Source organism: Etheostoma cragini, chromosome 9 (assembly GCF_013103735.1).
Source record: "Etheostoma cragini isolate CJK2018 chromosome 9, CSU_Ecrag_1.0, whole genome shotgun sequence".
NCBI classification, from domain to species: Eukaryota; Metazoa; Chordata; class Actinopteri; order Perciformes; family Percidae; genus Etheostoma; species Etheostoma cragini.
In genome coordinates, this window is record NC_048415.1 from 9,033,887 (window position 1) to 9,055,764 (window position 21,878).

The 21,878-nt window shown below is 39.0% G+C and overlaps 1 protein-coding gene and 1 long non-coding RNA gene across 11 annotated transcripts in view; one reads left to right on the plus strand and one right to left on the minus strand.

Annotated features, from left to right (window-relative positions):
• LOC117950299 (cAMP-specific 3',5'-cyclic phosphodiesterase 4C-like) overlaps positions 1-21,878 on the plus strand; it is a 93,559-nt gene that overhangs the window by 38,180 nt on the left and 33,501 nt on the right. For 2 of the 10 annotated variants that reach the window (XM_034881203.1, XM_034881206.1), the window contains exon 1: positions 6,873-7,246. The exons of 4 other annotated variants lie outside the window; for them this stretch is intronic. In XM_034881203.1, coding sequence (XP_034737094.1) covers positions 7,035-7,246 — 212 coding nt within the window. In that variant the 5' untranslated portion in view covers positions 6,873-7,034. Of the gene's footprint in view, positions 1-6,872; positions 7,247-10,946; positions 11,977-17,695; positions 18,200-21,878 lie in introns of those variants that run through there. 4 more of the 10 variants (XM_034881208.1, XM_034881209.1, XM_034881210.1 and 1 more) reach the window with 3 other exon arrangements.
• On the minus strand, positions 10,596-14,978 carry LOC117950327. Its single transcript, XR_004657866.1, has 3 exons — positions 14,865-14,978; positions 13,753-13,759; positions 10,596-10,605 (listed from the first exon to the last, which is right to left on the minus strand). It is a non-coding gene; the product is annotated as an uncharacterized LOC117950327 (long non-coding RNA).

The window sequence follows — 21,878 nt, forward strand, 5'->3', positions numbered from 1 at the left end:
TTGATTTTTGTAAAAAGGCTGCAATGAAACAAAGAGTGAAAAATTTAAAGGGGTCTGAATACTTTCCGTACCCACTGTTTATGTCCAGTGTCAACAGAGAGAAACAGACTGACAGTAACAAGTAAAAACATACTGTAGAGAATGACAGTAACACATCCAAACGGCATAATAATGCAGTATGTGTCAATTTGTTATAAACGTGTACTCTTAAAAAGCAGTCAGCCTTTTTTGCCAGTTACTTACATTAAATGTATAATAATCTGTTACAAAAGGTACTACTTATATTTTTTCATAATCTGTACACCGATGTAATTAGTGAATGCACATGTCCGTGGGGGGGCTGCATAGGCGTGGTAATGTAAGCTGGTGTGGCCACAGTGCAAGGGCTGAATTTTTGTCGCAGTCCGCCCCTGGGTACTTGCAAGGTCACCAAGCAAAGAACCTCAGCCGACATCCTGTTTGAATAACAACATACTGTTTGCCATTGAGGAGCTCCCAGTTGCCTAGGAGATCCAGTTGACCCTGACAGACCGTTAGACCGGACGGTGTGTGATGAAAGCCTGGGCCTTTATCATTAGAGCTTTACCTAAACGTAAAGGTCAGATAAACTAGTAGAAGAGCAAGACACAGTCCTTCTAATAGACAATAGTTAAGTAAAGTATAACATATTATCACAGAGAAACCTGTAATATAGTTTATAATAATATATGGAATGGTATGGTATTGCACCATATTGGGTATGGACAAGTACAAGGACCCAGTGAGTTGGTTGTATTTTCTTTTTTTGCTCAGTATAGTCATGAAATTGGATGCACATTTCTGTAATCTTATATCAGTATGTGTTGGCTAAGAAGCTGCCACAAGGGTGCCATTTAATAGGACATATGGACAGCCCTCATATATAATGGATGCATGTCATGTTGTGGACTATTGTGAGATTAGAAGTGCTTTACCTCAGGCATATAGCTCAGATGAGTTACACATGGCTTATAGGAGTGACTGAAAAGCTGTAGTATTCAGTTCAAATAATAATAATAGAAAAGCAGAACATCCCCATACTAATAACTGTTTTTGCTTGATAAATGACTTACAGTTTAATCAGTGAGCAAATTTGTTGTTGAATCCTTTTCTCTTTAGATGATAAAGCACTAGTTCCCCAGTCAACCCTTTGTGTACAGTTATGTATACACATATCACAGTTTAATTTTGAAGTTTTGACTATGGACTACGATTCCTTTTTTCCCATGGATGTTGTTTGTATTTTTGCATACACATTATTGTAAGTGCTTTCACACTTTGTTCCTCTCAACATAAAATAGTTTTCTTTCACTTTCAGTTTGGACACAGATGACTTAGCTTCTTTGGATCTAAATCTCATGTTGCTTTGAAAGTGTAGTCAGACTACTTTTATGATAAAAGCATAGCATATTATAGTTTTGTATAGTAAAGTATAGTATAGCATAGTATGGTATATATATATATATATATATATATATATATATATATATATATATATATATATATATATATATATATATATATAGTACAATGTCAATGTTTGCCTTCAGTGCAAACTGAACCTTAAATAAGAAATAAGCGATGTGGTAGAAGGATTTTATACAGATCACTGCGCTACTGACTCTTAACATATTCAGTGTTATGTTTTTTGTTGGCATTTTATTATCTTTATCATCATAATTGCCTGCCAACACTAAACGCAGACGGGAAAAAAGGACAAATGAATCACTTTAAATAAACAGCAACCTTGAAAAGCAACTTTCCTAAATTAATAAATGACTAATCCTTAATTAATGCATTAATCTCAAAATAATAGTGCTAAGATTGAAGGTATCAAAGACGGTCTGAAAAAAAAAAGAAATTGCAGTGAGGAATAAGTTCTGGCCATATTTCTTTAGAATTCTAAATTGATTTATTGTTCAATGTTAAGATTTGGGTGCTATTTGTAGTCAGGCTTTCTACTACAGAACACAACAAGGCTTAATTGGTGCTCCCCAACCAGCCATTAAAGCAAATATGTCACATTTGAACACATAGACATTGACAGATAGCGGCTTTTTCCAGAGAAAGTTGTCCAGAATGAGCCTCTTCATATTCCTGGCTCTTCCTCCCCCTGGAGCTGGCTGGGACTCCAAGATTCCATCTGGACAAGCTTATCGCCGCTCTGTGCCTCTCTGTCCATCCTACACTCTTTAACCTGCCCTATTTATTTTTTCATTATATTTTAGGCATTTAACACGCATGTGTTTTTAACTAGTCGTTTTCAGTAGATTATTATAATAATATTTCATCATAATAATAATGTTTTTTTTAATGAAATGTCTACTGTAGAACAACAACATTATGGAAAAAGTGCCATAATTACATTATTGTAGATGGACCCAGGTCCCATCTTTTTAATTAAAGCTTTACGGCGTAATGTTTTAGTGATATCAATGAACGTCCGTTACATTCAAGCTTTTGCCAAATGAGTTGCTACAAAGCTAATTAACATCAGCTCCACACAACTCTTTCTGTATTTCTAGGTATGGCTAGGTTCAGAAGATTGTCCGGCAACTTTCCCACACAGAAACTCGAGTGATGATAATTTCCTCTTCTGAAGAGTCCATTATGGTTTTTTAATCCTCCTGTGGACTTGTGACAATTTTGTTGTCATTACTTAGAATTTCTTATGGGAGCGACAGAAAATACGCACCATAGCTCTAATCATTGAGCCTTTAAAAAGATTATGAAATATATATTTGTGCCTTGGTTTTAAAGATGTACATCTTTTGTAGGAATGAATAAGGTTATGGTTCAGAATCACAGGGAAGCTAGAAAGTAATTTCTTTTCCTTATACTGATTTCATCACGTTGGATTACAGTATCCTGAAGCTCAAGGCTGTAATAGGCTAATTGTCTGTGGTTAACCTAGGTTAATGTTGCACATTGTTTATAGTCACATTGCCCTCAGAACAGAGGCGCCAGAAGCAGCAAGAGAGTATAGTATTCAAGTATATAAGAGACAAGTGTGTGTTAATGTGTGTGTGTTGGGAAGTGTTGTTTTATATTACAACAAGTTTTAAAAGCGCCCTTGAGCCACGGTCCCTCAAAATGTTTGTCCTTTGTTTTTAGAAAAAAACACTAGATAATAAATGTTCAGATTTTTTTAAATGGCACCAGAAATGAACTACTGCCTTAGAGGAAACATGAATAGGTTAAGCTGTAGATCTTCATAGTGAAAAGGCGGAATTTGACGGTTGTGCTGAAAAACTACTATAAGATGCTAAAATCAAGTTCTTTTTCTGTACAAGTTACAATTTGCATATTTTTCCTTGATGGAGTGAAAGTACGAGTTGTTCCCTCCTTGCTTTTAAATTTGTCAGTTTGTCAGTCACCTTGGTGAACTATCATCAGTCATAAAGCTGCCTACACACACAGTACTTTATTTAGTCAGAGCTGCACCTACTGCTGAGCACAGAATCAATGCAAAGTGCTCAACTGGGGTGATACGTCACCATATAGTTTATGTGCTCTGTATGTAAGAAAACAGTAGATTATTTACAGAAAAACACTGCATTGTTTGATGGATTTATTTCAACTCAAATAAATAAAAAAATATACATATTTATCTCACAGGTGCAATTCATAAGGCAGTTATAGTAAAAAGAAACAAACAGGACAAATAAAGACAATACATGAGCAGAAACTGTTACCACGTGGCAAAGACTGTAGAGTCCACACAACAGTCACAATACGTGACTAACTACATGGACCTTACACACAGAAGAAGTACTCACCATGATACTCACACACAGCTCACTGCTGGCCACTCCTCATGTAATATGCCTCGCTCATGTAAAATGTTCTGAGAATCCCTGGGAATCTACAAGAAAATATGTAATTATTGTGTGTAATGTGTAATCTTCCATCTTGTTTTGTTGTATCTGTATCAGATACACTTTGGTTCTCTGAAACACATTTTGGGTGCGGTATTGTTTCTGTGTTGTTGCCTACTTGAAGATCCACTTACATCCAAAAACGCCACAAATCTCTTTTCTCCTGCTTCGAAAGCATGGTCCTCTATCATTTCTTTCACAGCATCACCACAAAGCACCCGAAGGGTCATTTCTTGTAGAAGCTTAACTGCTGAAAACATACACACACACACACACACACACACACACTCTTAAACTTTTTAAAAACACAGCCTTGAGGAAGTGTGTCACTTAAATAAAATTGTAGGTTATGTAGGTATGTGGTTTCCATCCCTATTTATCAAAGGTCCTTGGTTGAGTATTATGGAGTTACACCTACAGGATACTGAAGCTTAATTGATAAAGCATTTTAGGTATCTGTATCGTGTGTGTGGGTGCGTGTGTCATCTCAACCAACACTGGCTGTGTGTTGTGTTTGATCTGGTGTTGGTGGTGGTAATGAGGAAGGGTGTGTGACTCAGTTGAATAAATAGTTGCATATATCCTGGGATTAGTCACTTTAAGAAAAAACATGGGATTCTGCTCCTCGTCTTTTCTCCCATTGACTCATAATGTCATGGTTTGATTGAGTCTGCCCACTCAGTCTACAGGGTTTTTTGGGTTTTGAATTATTTAATCCCACTCAGTCAACCCCTCATTCAGTCACATGCATAATGGTAGACTGTTAGCAGATGATGAGGACTGTTTCCAGGGTTAGAGGTTGAAAAAGCACCACTGCGTCCTCATATGCTGGAGATGACGCTGTAAGGTGCCTTGGAAAAATATTTCACCAATGCTCTGAAGTTGAATTTCTCCAAGTAAAACTCCCATAGGATTATTTGACATTTTGTTATCCAGACTTTATGTCATGTGGTTCACATCAGTGTATTTGTCCGCATCATCGTGTGTGTTTGTGTGTGTTTGTGTGTGTGTGTGTGTTTGTGTGTGTGTGTGCGTGCGTGCATGCGTACTGTATGTTTGTGTGTGGGCACCATCTGCTGGTCACATTTGGCGCCACTTCATACCACAGCTGTGTTTTTGTTAGTGAGCTCATTGCAGTGACCTCTCCTGACCCCTCCCGAATTAAATCAGTACTTTGGCAGTCAGCCTCTCAGGCTCAAGAGCCTTTCTATCTCGCTACTATAATGCTTTATAAAATGGATGCAGAGTGACAAAGAGACATAATTACAAGATGAATAATAAATGTTTTACAGTTTTTTACAAAGATGTTTATGCTCTTCAGATACATTACAGACACAACTAAAAGGCAGTAATTGTAGGTTTTAAGTATTTACATTACTAACCCCCATGGCTGATTTAACCTGAACATAACTAACAAGAGCTTTAACATTTGCTCTTCTAATGACTTTGCATGTTGCTGTAACTGAACAGACAAAGAAAAGGGCATATCCACAGAAACCCAGACTTCCTCAACATAAAACCATTGTAGTCACACTGTTTGATTGACAGATATTTTTTGCAGTTTCATTGTCTTGATCTATTTTCTGATGGAATTATCAAACTGAGAGAATAATTTGTTGATTTAACCAGCAATTAGAGTAAAAATATTCCAGTACAATGGTGCGTTCCAGATCAACTAGGAAACCCAAATTTCTAAGTTTCCAGTTGGAAATTTCAATTGGAACACCTCCCTGAAGCCCACCAACCGTGACCTCACAATCCAACATGGCTGCTCCGAGCTTCAGAGCTTCAACAGTAGTGAAAACTGTATGAATCTTTTGTTTAATAGCACTTATTTGTGTCTCATCAATTCATTCGTACACAGAACACACGTAACAGTAGTGTCCATCTTCTATCTGTGCACATGTTGCTACGGTGTACGCCCAGAATACAGCATAATGCGTTGTTATCAACTGCTATTGCTAACTATGGCTAACCTAGCTAGAGTTCCCCCGCCCTGTTAAATATGATGGTTTTCCAACAATTTCTGATGGTTTTCATATTTTGTCTGATGCCATCTTAAGTGCATGAGTGAAGCATCAGGGCTAATACTGTTGTCACCCACATGCAGCTGATCCCTGACACACAGTCAACCATTGATAACCTCTCTGATCTCTGAATCCCTGAGATTGAGTATAGTTTGAACTTATATTTGATGAACAGATGGAGCATGTATTTTAAGTTACATGTGAGGTGTACTGTGTACGTGGGACTGAGTATAAAGGAATTGAACTGTTATGCATGTAAGGCAGTTGCAACTTGTATTAACAGCCTGCTACTGTACTCATCAAGGGAAATATTTAGGTACTAAGCAGATTTAGGCTTTTAGTTTGTATATTTTGGCTAAATTCACAAGGTTTTAATTTGGGTAGAGGAGGTTTGGGTCACTGGCTGTCTGTGGGCCAAACATGAAACTCTGCTTGATCTTTGTTTTTCCATCTCCCCTCAGCCCCTTTGGGAAAGCCGTATTCACTTGAGATACGACTAAAAGTTGACGTGACATTTCTGGGGTTTCTGTTATCTTTTATCTCAATTCGGCTCTGAGGGAACAAATGACCAGCATAATCAAAATCTATCCAGGCTGCAGCCTCTCAACGCAGCACACCTGTGGCATGTGTCTACACACTTAATGTTGTGCACTAATGAGCCAAGGAAAAGAACATATGTGGAGTTTACTCCTGCATGATGGGAGTGCTGGACACAGCTAATTCACCCGGGGTACTAGCAACACTATAATTCAGGCCTTTCCATATTTAGACAGGGCTCAGTGTTGTGTAAACAGAGCTTACTGCTGAGAGGAGGGCTCACTCCTGCACTCGTGTCTGTGTCCATCAACTGTGCCTGCACATGCTCTGTTGAGAAAGTTTATTGAAGATTCTCAAGCTATAAAGTAGAAGTGGATCTGAAGAGTTCAGAAACTCCCACAAGTGTCTCTGAATATGTATTGCATCATTAAAAGACAGACTTCAGAGTTATTTTGGGAATTCCCTAGAAGAATGCTGCTGAGGATGGGCGACCTGGACTACCTGTCAGGACTGCGAGGGATGCACAAGAGATCAGCGTAAGAGGCCAGATTTGTTTAAACCCTTACACAGCAGCATGAGTGAGGCAGTTTTGGAAAGCTCTGGTGAGGCTGGTTCCTTGCCACTTAGAAACACTCGGCCCATCAAGTGGAAACCACGGTCAACGTCTGGATCACCCTGTCAATCTCCAAGGACGTCCCCCTGCAGCTCTCCTCTGCTGGTCCGCAAGCGCGTCATGAACCGTAGCATTGCCCTGCAGAGGCGCTTCACCTTGGCACACACACCCAGGTAGTATTGATGCTTTTGGCATGGATATGACATGATCAGGATTTTCAAGATTCTGTCTAAAGAAGTTGTAATACATGGATAAGGTAAATGCATTTTTACGGTTGAAAATTAGAGATCTTTTTGAAACAGAGACCGTGCTGAACTTGAGTAAACTCAAGTTGTTTCAGGAGGTGATGAAAGTGTTTGTCATGGGTTTGCTTTGGCAAAAAAAGCCTGATTGTCTGAGAAGGTAACTGTGGGAAATCATGATTTTGTTGACGTCGGGACCAGTGTCATTTCAATAGACCTTGTTGTTCTTGCAATGAAAGAGAGTGTCTTGTTTTGTGCCTATGCCTAAGGTGTTCAATGCTGCATTCAGCAGGTCTGGCAAAGGTCAAATAGTGGTGAGATCCTCTGGCAGCAGCTGGACTGCTTATCTCTGACCTGAAGTTTTTGTTCAGCAGAGACAAAGAGTTCAGAGAGATTACAGACATATCACCGCTGTAAACACAAGGCTGGCTAATGCTGTGCCATTTGTTCCTCATGACTGAAAACAAGCAGCACGTGTCTCTTTGACGTCAGAACAGATTGAGACGATTACATTTTGTTATAACAATGCCTAAATTGGTATATTATGTCTTAAATATTTAAAAAGATATCTGCAGAAGTGCATTTTGATGGATAGAGATTATTAGTCATTTCAGAACCGAACAGAATGTTAAGTATAGATAGCAGAAGGACTTTAGGAAGTCATTTTCTGATTTTTAATATAGCAGTGCAAGAAATAGCAGTGCTAGCGGGTAGTGACTTATAAAATAGATTTTTTCATGTGCACAACCATGACCTGTAAGGTCATTTGAGGAAACTCAGAGAAAGCTGGATGGAAGGAAAATCTCCCTGCTGTCTAAAGCCCCATTTTTTCAGTATTAGTAGGTCATGAAAGTACAAGTTCACAAGTCTACAAGTGTAGATGGGTGTCATTAAGCAACTGTTAAATTAAAATGCTTGAAGAAAATGATTTATTGAGCTTTAACAAAATGTTGTTCTTTTCCATAGAATCACTGCATGATGATTGGAGTAATTGTTGCTTTTAGAAAAAGCTGTTTCAACTTTTAGGACATTTAATACTGAGAATAAACAGCGTTTTTTCACAACTTTCTCAACAATGTTGTCCTCAGTCTTTTGACGTTGTTAACATGCTGTCACCACGAGGCTGAGATCTCTTTCATGTGGCTACAAGCTGTTTAGAAGTGTTGTTCTTTACCTGTGGTTTTACTTGAAAACTTCCTCATTGTCAATTTCACATACATACACATAAGATCTCAGCTAGAGTATAACATATTGGGCCTAAGGAACCTTTGAAAACCCAGAGGAATACTTATCTTAAAATATCATGTGGTGTTGCAGTCGCATTAGAGGTATATTGGTTAAGTGCATAGAGCGTAAACCATAGACACCACACACCTTTGCTCTGTCTCATTACTCCTCATTAATCCATTTATTGCTAGAGCTTGTGCAACCAACACATTTTTTATTAAACTCTGATGAGAAAAGCTCCCTTGCCGAGCTAACTCACAGCCAGTTTTCAGAGAAAAGCAATTCAAGTTAACCGAATTTCACCAGGTGTGTCAAAGAGTAAAATCAAGCAATTATTCTATAACTGGAAATCTCCCTGGCAATAAATAAGTCTGTAAAAGCTCACAGAGCAGAGCAAAGTCTTCAGTAACACCACCATGGTTCAGTTTGTAAGAGGTTAACTTATAGTATAATGCACTCTAATAATTATAATATTGTCATGGACGTTTCTCGTATAGCGAGAAAGGAATAATAACATTTTTGGGTAACTCATCACAGTTAGGAATCAAGAGTAAGCAGCTTAATCATTAGTTGATTGAGGTGGTGATTAGGTGATGGAGAGCAACATTAAAATTGCCCAGATATAATTACACTCATAAAAATACACATTTTCCACACAAAAACTGTATTCAGAATTCTAGTTTACTGTAATTAATACAGCATTAAAACATACTTCATCAGGTAAACATGAAACTTGGGTACCTTTGCCATACAACATAACATCTTTAGGCTGTTTTGCATATTTGTCTTGCATATTTATTGGATTATCTCAATATTTCAATGAATTATTATAAAGTAATTGTGGATGAACTTTCAAGCGGCGTAACTGCACAAATGGTAGAGCAAAGTAAAAGTAATAAAAAGATAAAAGGTTCAATTCCCAACAAGGCTTTAGTAGATCAAGGCATCAAGGTTAAGGGTAGGGATCTGAATATGCTGCAATCATTTGCCTTTTATAACAGCATCATAAGTCTATCTATTGATCCTATTACTTCAGTTTATTATTATTACGACACTTGTCGAACAAATGCACCAACAACATAAAAAACAGGTTTTAGCACATGTAGAAGATAATTGTGTATCTCTATACAGCATCCTCTTTTTATTTTGCAATATTCATGTAGTGTTGAGGGAAGTGGTTGTGGTGGTGACACGTAACAAGTGTCCCTATATCTGAAGCTGAAATGTTTGAAACTTTAAGTACTAGCAATTTGAAACAAAAGCTCTGCCCTCACTGCCGTCAATGGCCAGTCCAGTCTCTGTTGTAAGCAATGTGGAAATGATGGTTACATTAAAGAAGTTGCCCTTCATGATTTAACTACCCAGAAAAGACACTATAGATGTTACATAATTTTTATATGGTTGGAATTTGCTTGGGAAAGTCTAGAATAAAAACATAAATATTTGTCCGGGTGATGACACATGAAGATGTCATCATTTACAATAAACGGCAACACATATTTCACAGACTTCATTTTAAGCAAATCATTTTTAACACCTCTGTATTGGTGAGATCTCACCGCAGTGTTCTGTGGGTCAAAACGTTATTGAGAATCTATGGTTGGATTTAAGAGGGAGGATGTGTGTGTGGCGGGGGTGTGATCTCACCTCTTAGTCAAAAGTCTATTGGCTCAAGCGCCATTTCATGTTTTAGCTTCTGACTTACTAGCATATAATGTGTGAAAAGTTAATAAGTGTAGAGAAGTTGTGAAATGTAGCTTCACACTCCTCTCCTACCTTTCTCACTTCTTAAGTAGTAGTTTTCCTTCCTGATTTTTCTTTTTCGTCTAGGGTTTAAAATGTAACAGGAACAATGCCTGTAGATCATTTTATATTATATAAGGATTGGTTATTGTGCAATACTAGTCTTTGTTATTTTATTTCTAGCATTTAGACTGGAGCTGATATTTTTAGTTGAATAATGGAACTGACTGGCAGAAAAAGATATGTGGCTACTGTATTTAAAAATAATACCTCATCACTTCAGACATTCTTTAAACAAGAAGTAAGAAAAAAAGCAAAACCTCCTCTAGTTCCACAGTCTAAAATGGGAGGATTTGTTGCTTTTCTTTGTCATATCATTGTTAACTGAATATCTTCGGGTTTTAAAATATTGATGGAACAAAACACACACACACACACACACACACACACCCCTCGACACCCTGCCCAGCACCATCTCTAACAATAAAAATAACAATACCCCCTTGGCTGAAGAAGGGTGTCGGGTCCGGCGGCACAATGATTTCACGTGTCACCAAAGGCAGAGCCGAGCCAGTTCTGCCAGACACAAAAACACCCTCCGGCCACGCTGTAGATTCAGATGTTCCTCTGACAAGTTGGGACACACCAAAATGTTCTTCTCTAACAGTTTAAATGTAGGAGTGTTTTTAGTCTCTGAAAGAGTCTTCACTCACTGCTTTCGCTTTACCTTGAATATCTCAAAAAGTTGCTTAAAAGAAGATCTGCCTTTTTCTTGATACCAAAACTTTTAAGTTGAGCTCTTGCATATTTGTCTCGGCATTGAATGTTCTGTACAAAATAGACTCCTCGACATGCTCATTGGTGGGTTGTCCTTAGCTCCCACAGCAATCTCGGGGGACTCTAAATATTCTCAAACTGCTGGAGGAAGAGGTCCACCTCGCTGACGCTACCCTGCAGTATCATGGCTCCAAGCAGCAACTCAACCCTTCCCCTTTCCTGCAAACTGAGTGAGTGACTGACAGTATTAGAAATACAAGCAACTTTGAAAGTTTGTAGACTTCTCTCCAGATCTTCCATGCTATTCGGAGTCAACATTACGTCTGGGATTAGTTTGGGTAGTTACAACAACAACAACAACAACAACAACAACAACAACAACAACAAATCATTAAGAGAGGAACGACAACTGTGGAAAGTCTGTCAATGCAGCTGAGTCTGTAGTTACAACTGCTCCCTTTTTGCTTCTTCCATCTGGAGAGACGAATTGAATATCACACTCCAGTCAGCCTTGTTGAGGCTTGCCTGGAACCTCAGTGGAAGAACTCTTCAACATTCCTCAATGGTTTCTCCTGCATCCTGGGGCACTGGGGATTAATCAGATCTGTCCTCCATCCGACTGTGTCACTTTTGTTTTTGTTTCCCACCTGGACTCTTCCTGTGTTTTGGTTTATTGCAATACAAACCCTCATGGAGTCAATTCAGAACCGCCCGGTGATTAATGGGAGAGAAGTTACAGACTGAGTTGTAAAGTTCAAGAATCCTCAAGAGGCTCTGTTCAGATGTTCAGGTTATTTTTTTTACGGCCACGAGTGTCTCGTGTGAGCTTAAGGGACAATGAACAAAGACCACCGAATGGCAAGGAATGGCGTGCTGACTGGCTTCGGACACGGTCGGAGACACTCGTGCTTGGGGTATGTTCCTAAACTATGCATCTGGCATCTTTTCAGCACTAATATTCATGAGAAGGAGTGTTCATACACACTGCAATGTACAGCTGCACACATGGCTCTCACACCTAGAGTGTTAGTTTCACTGTCTAGGCAACAGCAACAGACGTGGCTATTTTTAAACTGAACATTATACATTCATTGGTTTTACTGTAATTATTGATCAAACGTAAATACAGGGTTTTATTTTGAGTTACTTTAATGATCTAATTTGAATAGTGACAGAGATAATTGGCACATACAGTATTTGTTCAAACATTCACGCCATCAAGCAACTCATGGTGGTTGTATAATTCCAGAGTTGGTCTGATAAGGTTTTAAAATATTTAGTTTCATGGGTTTAATTACCTTGACTCATGCACTGGATGACGCTGATATGAGCCTTTGGGCACATATAGTTGGGTGTGTGTTTCTCAGCACCCTGAGCGTTGAGGCAAGTGTGTTACTTGGTGATTTTTGAGCTGCACTGTCTTTCTATTTGCTGGCATTTTACCCAACCGCTTTTGAGAGGAAGCTAGTTTTGTTTGTGGCAAAACTAGTCAAGAGACTTCCTGTTTTTGCTGAAAGTCTCCCAGAGACATTTTTCAGCGCAATGACCTAAGACAAATTCTGCTGACTGAACACAGATCCCATCGGGAGATGTTTGTGTTCAAGCAGAGGCACATGCTGCACAGTTTACATTTTTATAAGTGCATGTTCCTGATTGTGAACAGGGCATTTATTTCTGACACTGTGTATGTAGTATATATGTGTGTGTGTTGTGCCTGATACATTGTTGTCAATCTGTGAGCAGAGGGAGGGTGTTGGTGGATACAGAGCTATGCTTGTTGCTGATGCAAAATAAGGGACTGACTCTGACTTTATTAGTTTCTCATTCAAAATATGAAACCTGCCAACTAAGATGAACGCCAAACATTTATCAATGCTGTAAGTTTCTTGATTGAACAATTACCTTAATTGGTGTTTCTTTGTTGTTGTTGATGTCAAAGAGTTTGCATCAGAACCCCCTGTCCACAGCCCAAATCTGTTGATTTGTATTGAGCTTCGTTTGGGTTCTAGGTTGCATTTAAAAGATGTTCTGGTATTGGTATCTGTCTACTTTACATATCTGTCAGTCAAGATCTACAAGGGTAAGGGAAATTGGGGGAATTGTGAAATGTTACTGTGTCATCATTTTACAAGTCCATCAGAGACTTAACCGGCAAAAATGGCTCATGCACCTGTTAACACACGACAAAACTACAAATATAAAAAAAGATCCTTTAAAGATCAGAGCTGTGTGAAACTGCCTAACTGAGGCTGTCTGCTCAGTCCCATGTTGGTCCCAGCTTATCATCCAGTGCATTCCCAATAGGAGACTTGTTTCTGGCCTAGTACGGTCACAGTTGAGTGCAAGCATAGCAAGAGTGTGTGTGTATGTGTGTGTGTGTGTGTTTGTGTGTGTGTGTGTGTGTGTGTGTGTGTGTGTGTGTGTGTGTGTGAGTGTGTGAGTGGAGGCGACGGAGGGGGGGCTACAATAACACAACAGACCCCCAAAATAAAACCCTTGAGCCTGGAATAGTTCCTCATCCCCGCCAGCCTGGCTACACATAACACGTGAATGTGACATGTGTTTCTCGTTTTTCGTGTATACTGTACACACACACACACACACACACACACACACACACACACACACACACACATATACACAACCCTGCCACAGCCACCCATTCCAAAAATCCATATTGATTGTTCCACTAGAGAACTGCTACCGGTACTTTGAGGTCATTTTGCTCCTGAAGTTGAGATGCTAGGTTAATCAATATGTGTGCTAAAAGCTGACAATCAGGTGTCGACTTCAATATGTTTACTCAGCTGTTTTCTCATATGTTTCACCTCTTTTATAGCAGTTACTGAGGGTATGTTTTGGGATAATGTTCAGTTGTGAAAATTTGTAAGTACTGGAGCTTCTTACCACTTAACAAGATCATTTTCTAAGAGCATCAGCTAAGGAAAGGGGCTATAGATCAGTCACTTTGTCCAGTATATGTTGTTCACAGTCTAAGTTGAGGTTTTGCGGGCGCATGTTGCTCTGTATTCTGGCTGGACGTTTAGCTCCAGTTGTGTGTGATTGCCCTTTTGTTGTATTGCTTCCTCAGTGGTCATTAACCCACATTTGTTGTAAGACAACATGTTTCCATTCCTTCAAAGTTCCAACAGTTGTGCTCTAGAGTGCGTCTGTTTCGCTCCTGTGTGTGTGTGTGTGTGTGTACATCTAGGGTAGTTTCTAGGCACTAAGCGCCCTCTGCTGGATAGTCAGTCCATCTTCAACTGACTGAATCAGCATTACTCACATATTGGGTGAATATCAACATTCTCTGATCTCCCAGATAAAACTAAGTGAATGGGAATGTGGGTGTTGTTGGAAATTCTGAAACATGCTTGGTCAACCTATCTTGGACAAATAAAGATTAAAGCCAAAAAACAACCACATGAAGAGACACTACCCTCTAAAGTAACACATTCTGTTCAACTGCAACTGCAGGTTGTGTGTTTTGTGGGAGGCACACAAGAAGCAGCATGACTTCAATCTGAATTTGAACTAAGCAGCAACCACAGGTCACATTGTCACAAATCAGACACGTGTAAGAGGACTGCATGTGCTGTAAAAGCAGCACAAACCATAATTAGAAAGGTCTGATTAAAGCAACACCTAGGTGGTTGCTTTGAGAACCATGATTCTCATAACGTTCTGGCCAAAGGACTACAGTTGATAATTAGCTGGCTAACTAACACTGGCACATTTACAGAAATGTTAATGAATGTTGCTGTCCTTAATAAATACATAAATAAATGAAGAAAAAAAAAACACTTTTCCTCTTTGGTCCCCCTACAGGTTGGAAACAGAATTGTCCATTCAAACTACAGATCCACTGCCCAATCTGGCAAACTTGCATAGTGCCGTTTTAGCTGATAGAGAGTCGGAAGGCAGTTGCAAAAGTGCCGTTCACCCTGTTACGAGTTGATGAACCACTGAAAGGATTTTGGAAAAATTCTTTTGAGGTACAAAATAGTCGGTGTTGCTTTAAGTGTGGTTGGTTTTCTTCACGCTGTTTTAAATTGGTGACCTCAGAGACGCTGTGACCATGTTGTTGTACACTCTGTGGCATGAATGCAAATTTTAATTCTGACTAAAGCAGCTCTCTGATAAACTTCTCCTGTCTGAGGAAAAGGGATGCTGGAACTCTGCACTCAAAGAAATGTGTGATTTCTCCACTAGGTGGTGCAAGTCTTGCTCTGCACTGATGTCACAAATTCACTGCAGTAGTGACAATGTGCGGACAAAGGTGTTTAAGATAAACACTGCCACTATACCTGTTCAGAGTCTCCAGGATCCATTACTGTCTTTTAACGGGGAATTAAATTAATGGGAAACTTAACTAAAAAAAGGATTGATAATCTGATATTTTGATAAAAGTCCAATATTGCTTGATACGTACTGTATAACAGTATAAACTTGGTAAAGATGCACACAAACACTTATATGTGAACTTTCTCACCCTGCCAAACACACATCCACACACACATGAGTGACACTCCCCCTGGCAGCTTATTCTCATTACCAGACGTTATGTTGTCATAGGAGCCAGCAGCCAGCTGGACTGTAGAAGTCATTTGGCTGCTAGATTTGGTTACATGACGGCCTCACAAACACCTCTTTCTCAGCAAACCTCCACCCCTGCGTCTGTTTTGAGGTCCAACATGTTTCACAAGCACGTTGCTCAAGGAAGGAAGAGAGCATTGGTGAAAGGGACAAAACTTGGGATACAGCTCAATGCTATTGGAAATAACTGAACAAAAAACTTAACACTTGTTCCATGGTTATTGGTTTTAAAAATGTACACAGAAAGAAAATTGTGAAAGTTTTTGGATGCGCGAGAACTGTCCATAAAGTCCATGCTTAGGCTTGTTTGTTTTCAGCCATTATTCCACTGCATGATTTTAAACTCAAGTTAGTTTACAAGAAATCATTCTGAAAGTGAGACTAACATAAATCAACTTATCATGTTGGAAGGCTTTTTATGCGTTGTCAAAGCAGTAACTCCTCTAAGGGACTCCCAAGGACAGAGTGGTCCCATGCGGGGAGGCAGTGTCGGCCCATGTAATCAGCCAGATCAACGTAACAGACGGCCACCACCATATGCATTTATGTAAGCGTGTTGTGCAATGCCTGACAGGTGGTTTATAGGGAAAATGGGGTTTGTTTGGGGGGTCAGTGTAAATGATGACAGTCCCAAAGTTTAATAGACAAATATGGAACATAGATGAGTCATTGTCCGTCTCTTTTGTGAAATATAAGGAAATATATTTTTTTAATTATAATTTCAATTAACTTCGTTCCCACTTTATTGAATTCCAAAGTTTAAAGGGACATCTCCAAAAGTATATTAAAACATCTACGGCGGGGAAAAAGAAACGAATAAGGACCATACAAATCGGATGTCAGAAAGGTGCCTCTGAAGCTTTTCGGCCGTCCAACAAGCACTTCTGAAGAATCATTTGAGCTGAACAGTGAGCTACTTATGTTTCCACAAATGCAGGGGAATGTTTATCTGATTGCCTTAAATTTTGTTAATATTTCTGAGCAACTGTGCCATAAATAGTAGTAGTCCAATATCTGGACATGTCTGGAACTCAGTGTGGAAATTAAATAATATGAGCCCACAGCTGTTAACATAAAATCAGCCAATAGCATATTACAGTGCAGTAGCATGGCTTTTATATGAAACTGAGGCAGGTCTATACAAATGTCATAAAGTGTACTTAAATACACCCCTTTTATTTAGATCTAGAGTGGAAAAAAGAGTTCAGGGAGCAGCTTTTAGATAAATCTGGTCAACCTTAGCAGGTCTAGAGAACAGCTGAAGGTAAAACATCAGATTCACCGCTTTGGATAGGCTATGTCAGTATTGTAAACGTCTGACATTTTAAAGCCTACCGCACTCCATGTCCTACTTCATGTGCCTTCCAACACGTCTGACTCGTCCGGCTGATCTATTTCTTAAAAGACAAATATTTGTCTGTGGTGTCAACAGTAGTGAGATCATCAGATCCAGTAAGTCTATCACTCCCTGACTGCGGAAACTGAACTGGTGCTCCTCCACAGGAGCACGCTGCAGGTGGAGCTCAGAATTGTCCCGTTAATTATACAATTAAACCTGTTGCTATTAATGGACTGTATATGGTGCAGTTCTAAAACCATCAATAAAACCATATAGAATCATTTAAAACCATGGAAATGCATGAATGGGTTTTCATAGATTAGATGTGAAGCCAAATAAGAATTAGTGTTAAATTGTGATCAAGGTGTGTGTGTGTGTATGCGTTTATGTGTGTTAAAACTATTACAATATCCGCAGGAGGCTGCCACACTGCCTCAGATTTTTCTGTTCCGAGGTGCTGGCCTCTGAAACACCAGTTTACACCACATACTGTATATTCACACAGACTCACTCTACACGCAGCCAGACACGTGATGAAACTACTACGACCACAGACCCCCCTCTATCTCCCTCACTCACACACACACATACTGCACATGCACTCACACATAGTTCATGTCTTTTTTAAAGCCTCAGTTGTCCATGTGCCAGTGAGGCACAGAGAGAGACATAGAGAAAGAGGGAGGGAGGTAGGGAGGGAGGAGTGTCTCTCTAGAAAACAAAGAGTTTAGCGCTGAACTTTTTAATGTAGATTTGAAACCAACCGCTTTAGTTCTCCGCGTTCAGCTCTCCAAAACCACAAGAAACAGCAGCGCTGAGGAAATGACCCGCTCTGCTTTGATCCCCTTTCCTTTTTTTCACTCTCGACTTGTTTCTGGACTGGAAGCATGCTGCTGAAACACACCGAGGAGGGCTTTCCTCCGTCTGTCTTCGCCTCAATGGAAACCTGGTGTGGTGTGGAGGCAGAGGAGAGAGCGCACAAGAGCCGAGGAGAGGAGCGCCCAGAAGAGGAGGAAGAGGAAGATTAGTAAAGAACAACGCAGAAGGGAGACAAAAACAACCACAAACATGAGTTTACCGACTAACTGTGTGTATCTAGCCCCCTCAGTCCAGGATCGCTACTTCAAAGTGAGGAATGGGAATATCTGCGGGTCGCCGTGCGCTGTCAACCGGCCCATCGACATTGTGCAGAAACGCAGGCGGTAGGCCAGATGTGGTTTTAATCCAGATGTTGTAGTTGCACAACTCTAAACAAACTGCTGTCTATTCTTTTTTTTTCTTCAGATGACAAAAAATGAGATGATTATTAAAATATTGTAATATTGATTATTTTCAATACTTACTTTTATTAAGTTGGATTTAGTAATGAGGTATAATGTTTTAATGATGATTACAGTCTTTATCTCTTATGGTAGGATTTTTATAAGATGAGTGGTCAGAACCTCATGAAAACCTATATACAGTCTATATTTACAAAGGTCAGGAAGGCTATTACTACTTTTCATGTCTTTTCTACTAAAACATGTCTTTAATATTTGTCATGAGAGGTATTTATTAATAAAGTTCCATTAATATTTAGGGTATTTGTGATACTGAACCCACCACCTCCCCAATATATAGCACTCAAAACTGAGTTTATTATTACAATATTTTTGAATATCATTGAATATTATAGTTGTGACTATAGCATTTTTACTATACTGCAGTGGTTTGCATTGTGTTAGGGCTACCCCAATACTAATTTAAGCTAAACAAAAAACAAACAAATTTATCATGCAAAAGAAATGTCTGAATTCTTTTGATTGCACCATAATATTCTTGAAGTGGCCCTCATTCCATAATTTCGGGAATTTCTGCCTCTAAAATATTCCTTTAATATTCATAATGAGATTCGTAATCGTTTGCTTTAACTTAGCGTGTAACATTTAAAGTGACATTGCATTTGTACCCCATCATACTTGACTCACACCACATTGATGCTGTGCTACTCAGAGTTTACAATGATCTCAGTGGTTAATGATATTCAACAGTATTTACATTATTTTTATGAAATCACGTAATCACCATAATATCCCTACAGTCAACCCTTGTCTGTGCTACTGTGCTAGTAGTGGGTGTACGGGGACAACTTTGATATTTTTGACATTATGGTAGTAAGATTACATTACATAAATTTGTCACAAGCATGCATAATTCTACTACCAATTCATAATCTGAAGGATTTTGCTGTCTTTAATCCAGATGCTTTTACAGTAACGAGATCAGAAATTAGTGTAATGGTGAGTCAGATGTACTGAAGTGGCTGTACAGGGAAGATCTGAATATAGGTGTGTGTGGTGATGCTTGAAAGTTTGACAGTGTTTATATTATTAATTACAACAAAATTTGTAGCAAAACACAATTAAATGTTTATTCTCTCTACACTCCGAAAAACATACACCTGAAATACTCTTTCCATCTGCAGTGTTTGCTTGTTTCTTACACACTTTAATACATTTCACCAAATAATGCGCGCACAAGCACACACACTCTAGGTCTAGTCGTTTTAGACATTTTAAAGTGAAAATGTTACCTAAATACAGTACTTGTATTTGTTGTTTGTATTAGAACATCTTTACATGCTTTAGTGTTCCAAAAACTTTATTTTTCTCATACTGCCCATGGCTGTAGCACCTGTAGTCACTTTCTGTATGAGACATAAGAGCACCTGTCTCTTTAAGCCCCTTCCGACAAAGATGGCTCTGATTGGCCAGAGATTTTCTGGAGTCAGCTCTTCGCTCCGCAGCCTACGCTGTCGTTTGACTAGCATCAGCTTGAGCTACTGCAACGGAGTATAGCTGGACTTTGTACCCTGAAATATCACCAATAAAGGCTTTATAAACCAAACATTACACAAACATGTCCCATGGCAACAGCTATGTGGTGTTAGTGTGAAGCTACTTAATATTTAGCAGTAGGCTAACGTAAAAGAAATTGCAGATAAGGCTTTTAAACCAAATACCCCATAACCAGAAATGTTTCAGCAGTAACGCGACCCGGAATCTGAGAGAATTTAACCACAATGGCAACCAAGATGACATTTACTGCCGTAGCATGTAGCTACATGCGACAATGTTAACACAATACTTCAGTCGTTCCTGCCTGGAGCAGATAACCAATCACAGAACTCTGGTTTAGAGTTGCGTAATACTTAGCCGAGAGTAAAAAAAACGTTTGAAACTAGAGCGTTCAGAACTGTTGGACATCTAAATGTTTTAGCTCACAGGGATTTTTCTAAAATGGAAGTAGGAAATCCAACATTATAACATTGTAGATATGACAGAAAATACAGAAAAGCATACTATGTCCACTTTAATGCTGCTTTATCAATTTAAAAGAAAACCTCGGTTTTGTTAAAATCATTTACAGCCCATACATATATCCTTCTTGATTGTTTTTTCTTCATTTTTTATATCAAATGCGTCACACACACACACACACACACACACACACACACACACACACACACACACACACACTAACACACCCACACTTCATTCTTACCAGATGAGTATACCTGAAAGAGGCGGCTGCTTTAGAAGAGTCAGAAGGAAATGTGACTAATTTTGCAGCCGGCCTTTCAAAAGTCATAACAACATCTGCTTTGTTGGGTGAGGAGGGGGATCAAAGTGTCCTTATAATGTCAACCCACCAATAAAAAAATCTACAAATGGAAATTGCTAATGAACGCAGACTCAGACGTATTTATAGGCCTGATGGATTGACCACATGTGTGTAATAGCACAGTCAAAAAGCAGCGGAGAAAAGTAGAGAGCATTTTATAATCGTCCAATTCCTTTTAACCCTGCAGCCTGTGTGTTTTCCATTCATTCCTACACAGAAACATGCTGGTCGTCATCGCTTTACCTCGTAAAGTTAAAGAACGGTTAGTTTTGACATACAGAGATTCATGTTTGTCAGTGCATATATTCTGCTTCTGCGTTTAGGGTTATGATGATGTAGGAGTTTGCCGTGTGTGAAAGGGCATCAGTGAGTTTTTTCTCCCCTCCTTTTTACTTACTGCCTGATATAGTTATTTCTTCTAAGCTCCGTTATCTAAAATACTACTCTCACTTTCTGTTAGTGTCATATTCTATCTTGTCTTTTTACTTTATGTCCTGTCTTTTACTTTTCCGACTTCTCCTGCTCTATCACACCCTGTCCTGTCCTTTTATATTACTGTACATGCCTAATTTTTACTTGCAGCCTACAGTACTGTTGATTTGTCAAGTAGTTTGATGTGTTAAACAAAATCATACATTCCTTTCAGGCTTGTCATTGTTACTCTTTTCATCAGTAGACCTGTAACTTCAGTGGTGATGAGATGATAATGAGGATGATAATGAAGACTCACGTCAGACTCTGACTTACTCATCATGTTTTACCTCCCAGCACGAATCACTGATGTCAGCTAGACATTGACTCATACAGTTTGGTTATAAATAGCAGTTATATCTATCGTTAGGGTCCAAATTGTACTTTTTGGTCATTCTGCCAATCGCGGATAAACTTACTGGCCCAAATATTTTTCAACAAGCTATAAAACTGTAAAAAAAAAAGAAAAGGCTGTCATTAAAAAGTCAATTTCTCCTTATCTAGTTCATCTGTAAGACAAAACTTCTCTGTACAGTTTCTTTTAACTGTATTTCCAACATGCTCTCCATTTTTCCTTTTAGGTAGCTCTCTTCGGGGGCTGCCATGCTTGCAGACTCTCTTTTTTCGTTTAGCAAACAATTCTCTATCCAGCTTTATAGAAAGAGTAAGGGCAACCAGAGCAACAGTGGACAGCGAGGGTCACTTAAAGAATTAAAGAACATCCTCTCACTTTCAACTGCTTTTATT